We start from the raw sequence: 4028 nt of genomic DNA, 5'->3' as shown, positions 1-4028 counted from the left end.
TGCAGCTGAACAGTAGCTAGAGGATCACAGGCTCCCTGTCTGGTGTATAAAATCGAAGGCCTGTTACAGACTGCCAAAATAAAGCTGCTTTGGGTCTCTTTGGAGGTATGCTGTTTAAATGATGCATGCATCCTAAGAATCTAGAAGCTGCACCAAAGCTGGGCTCCAGTGCTTAGGAATGGAGTGTGGCTTTGGCGTGACCTCCGGACTTTTAGGACCCATGTATCATTTAAACAGCATACCTCCAAAGAGACCCGAGGCAGCTTTATTTTGGCAGTCTGTAACAGGTCGAAGTTTCTTATGAAGTAAGAACAAAATAAAATGGTTGAAAGGCAGTAAGATCTCACATACCAGTATTTCTTCTCCACCTGCCGGGTCCTGAAAAACTCCTGGACCTGGTGTGCTGTGTCCTGGTTTCGTGCCAGCACCATCACCCCGGTTGTTTCTTTGTCTAGCCGGTGACACAAGTGAAGGGGTTCAGACTTCATGCCATACAACATCTTTGCCAGTACTGGCAGAATATCCGCAATGCAAGTCTTTACTTTGGGACCACCTAGGATGAAGACAGCAACAGTCCTAATTACGTAAGCAGAAAGAAAGAACAGTCTTGATTTCCACAACAGTGACACTCCCAAGGTGTGAAAACGAAACACTGGTACTTACCATGAAGCTTCTTATTCATCTGTGGTGAAGAGGAATTCCTTCAAGCTGGGTTTGGCTCCTTCCTTGCTCCCTGCACCCCATAGTCCCTTCCCATGAAAAAATCTTTTTCGTCACCTAATATCCTCTAGGAAGCACAGTGGTGCATTTACAACACATTATTGTTCTGAGCCAAGTCACTTCCCATTTTAACAAATGCCTCTTCTGAATTTTGAGGGTCAAAAACATGACAAATTTGCCTTGCACCAGCTCTAGTGGGAATTTGGGTACAGTGGTACCTCGGGATACGAATTACCCAGGTTACGAAATTTTCGGGATACGAAAAAATCCAATAGAAAATAATTGTTCTGGGTTACGAATGTTTTTTCGGGTTACGAAAAAACTTTGGCGCTATTTTAAACGGAACCGCGGCTTTTCCCCATTAGCGCCTATGGCATTTCGGCTTACGAAGGCTTTTCGGGTTACGAAAGCGGCCGCGGAACGAATTAATTTCGTAACCCGAGGCACCACTGTACTTTTGGGGGGGGGGGGGAGAAGGAATCTGAACCCTGAGGTTGACTGTGTGCAGCAATGAGTCACACTTTGTCCTCCCTTGCTTTCGGACAGCAGAGACACAGTGCTATATTAATAAAGTATAATAATAATAATGATAATGATAATAGAGTATGCAGAAAGAGCAGTCATGGGGAAATTCAGCAGTGTGTCCCTCTCTTGGTTTCTTCTGCAGTAGTAATAGTAGTAAAAATATGAAGAGAAAGAGGAGGAGGAGAAACTAGTAGATAATCACATCTCTTTCTTGTATTTCCCCAGAAGGAATATGGCAATATGTTATGTCTACTGCCTCTGCACTGTCTCCTTTTTTAGCAGGGACAGAATAAGGAGAGCTTGAATAACTAAAGGATAACATGATTTTATTTAATTTGCTAGATTTATCTATTCAACATACAGGGCAGCTGCTTAGAGGCAATCTCTATCCAGAAAGGCTTTTAATTTAGACTGCTGGATGTCTAGCTAGAAGATGATTATGGATTAGGTGAACAGACCGTGTATGTAATTCAATCAATCAACCAATCACTTGTTGAATAGCCCTAGGGCTGTCTCAAAACACCTCAAAACATAGTAATACATACAATAACATTCTATAGAAAGTCTATAGAGAGTATAAAAAGATAGAAATAAAATAAAATACATAAAATATTAAGAAAATGCATAATACAATATACGTACAATACGACATGAGTATTTATGAACGCCTTAAAACGCACAACTTATAAACACAATATAGAAATCTAAACAAAAGATAACATGTATATAATTCAAAAATCTGGAAAGCCTATAAGCAAAAAATGACAGAGGAAGCCATCTGGTTGCTTTCCCTCAGCATTTGATATCAGGACCTGGCTGTACAGATTCAAATTTGAAATCTAATAAAATCTAATAAGGGCCATGGATCCAAATGTGAGTCTCTATCCGAACCTTTTAGAACTGTCTGCCAATTATGATTCTCCATCAACCATTTCAGACCCTAAAGGCAACACTCCTCTTACCGTGAACAGGGAGGCCGTAGGGTTTGTTGATGACAACGATCTTGTCGTCCTGGTAGAGGATCCCTCTTTTGAGCGCTTTGGCCAGAACGTTAGGATGAACCCGCTGCAACTGCTGGGTCAGCTGCACAAGTTCCCAGACGCGCCTTCGCACCGGGTCTTTGGGAGCCTATGGAGAAACAGCGAGGGAAGCATAAGTTAGTCCATCTCTTCGTTGCGTCACTTTTGCTGCCTCAAGTTAATATTAAATGGGGGGGAAACAACAGGGACGTGGTGGCGGAGGTCTACTAGAGACCTTGGAGCCAAACTGAGACCTTGGATGATGCCTTCCTGCATCAGATGACCACACATTCGGAAAGAGCATAGAGTCATGGAATCACAGAGTCGGAAGAGACCCCAAAGAGGGCCCTGATCCAGTCCAAGCCCATTCTGCCATGCAGGAACTCCCAATCAAAGCGGCAATGACAGATGGCCATCTGTTTAAAGACCTCCAGGGAAAGAGACTCTGCTACACTTCACTTGACATTTGCCTAAGCAAAGCAGCCCTTGTACCAACCCTTCTGCCATGCAGGAACTCTCTATCAAAGCATCCCCACTGACAGATGGCCATCCAGCCTCTGCTTAAAGACCTCCAGGGAAGGAGACTCTGCTATACCTCACTTGACATTTGCCTAAGCCAAGCAGCCCTTGTACTTATTGGGCAGTTACTCCAGTCCCTTGATGGTTCTGCTTGCCTATTCCCACACCTTCCAGCTCCAAAAGACAGAATCGTAGGGTTGGAAGAGACCCCCAAAAGGGCCCTGATCCAGTCCAACCCCATCCTGCCATGCAGGAACTCTCCCTCAAAGCATCCCCATTGACAGCCTCTCTTTAAAGGCCTCCAACGCTTTCTTCACTTTCCTGGCTGAGGATTTCATTGAGGAGAAGGTGGGAGAGGCACCGACAGGGAGGAGGGCCTGGCTCCTGGGTGGAAGTTCTGGGGCCACTGTTATTGTTATTCTTGCTTAGGCCAAGGATGTCCAACTCTGGCCTTCCAGGTCTTTAGACTTCAACTCCCAGAATCCCACTTCCATGGCCAAGATGGCTGAGGCTTCTGGGAGTTGTAGTCCAAAAAACACTTGGAAGGCTTATACGTTGTTAAGCCGCTGCACAGAGGCCTCCTCACTCGCCTCCTTCGGCTGCTCCCGCTTCTGAGCCCGCAGCTTCTCCGCCAGACGCTCCGCGCTGAAGGGCCTGGCTTCCGAACCAGAAAAAGGCCTTGCTGCAAATCCCAAGAGAAGCCGAGGAGGGACCTTGCACGGAGCCGCCATTTTCTTCGGCTGGAAGAGGCGTGGTCTCGGACATCGCCCCGCCCTCTGGTCCTCGCGGGCTCCATTCGCGCCGCTGACGAAGACGAGGAGGTGGGCGGGCCGCTAAGAGATATGTGGCCAATCAAGTCCCTCTCCCTTCTAATGACGTCACCTTGCATACATCCAATGAGCGTCGCGGGAAGCTGTGAAAAGCGGCTGAGCGGCCAATAGAAAAGGTCGGAGCCGAGCTCCGTCAACCAATAGGAACGAGAGGATTAAAAGAGGGCGGTGCTAGCCGAACGTCGCTTCTAAACAAAGGCAGTTGTGCTGCAGAGTAACGGTCGCGCGGCGCAAAGGCAGCCAGGAGCGGAGGAGGCAGCAGCCAGGTATCGGCCGCATCCACACTGCAGAGATAACCCGGTTTGGAACCGCTTTTGACTCTTTTTCTGGCTCAAGGCTCAGGAATTCTGGGAGTTGGAGTTTATTGAGTGGCCCAGAGCAGAGCAACAAACTGCAACTCCCAGAATTCCAGAGC

At 47.0% G+C, this 4028-nt stretch overlaps 1 protein-coding gene across 1 annotated transcript; it reads right to left on the bottom strand.

Moving 5' to 3' along the window:
- Positions 1–351: 351 nt before the first annotated feature.
- On the bottom strand, positions 352–3518 carry LOC121918035 (mitochondrial RNA pseudouridine synthase Rpusd4-like; the record flags this gene model as incomplete). Its single annotated transcript, XM_042444150.1, has 3 exons — positions 3374–3518; positions 2208–2373; positions 352–553 (listed from the first exon to the last, which is right to left on the bottom strand). Coding segments are annotated over exons 1-3 (509 nt in total), but the record flags the coding sequence as incomplete, so codon positions are not given.
- Positions 3519–4028: the final 510 nt, after the last annotated feature.

This window comes from Sceloporus undulatus, unplaced genomic scaffold (assembly GCF_019175285.1).
Source record: "Sceloporus undulatus isolate JIND9_A2432 ecotype Alabama unplaced genomic scaffold, SceUnd_v1.1 scaffold_3231, whole genome shotgun sequence".
Taxonomy (NCBI): Eukaryota; Metazoa; Chordata; class Lepidosauria; order Squamata; family Phrynosomatidae; genus Sceloporus; species Sceloporus undulatus.
The sequence above is the reverse complement of the archived record's forward strand: the minus strand, read 5'-3'. Positions and strand labels throughout refer to the sequence as shown.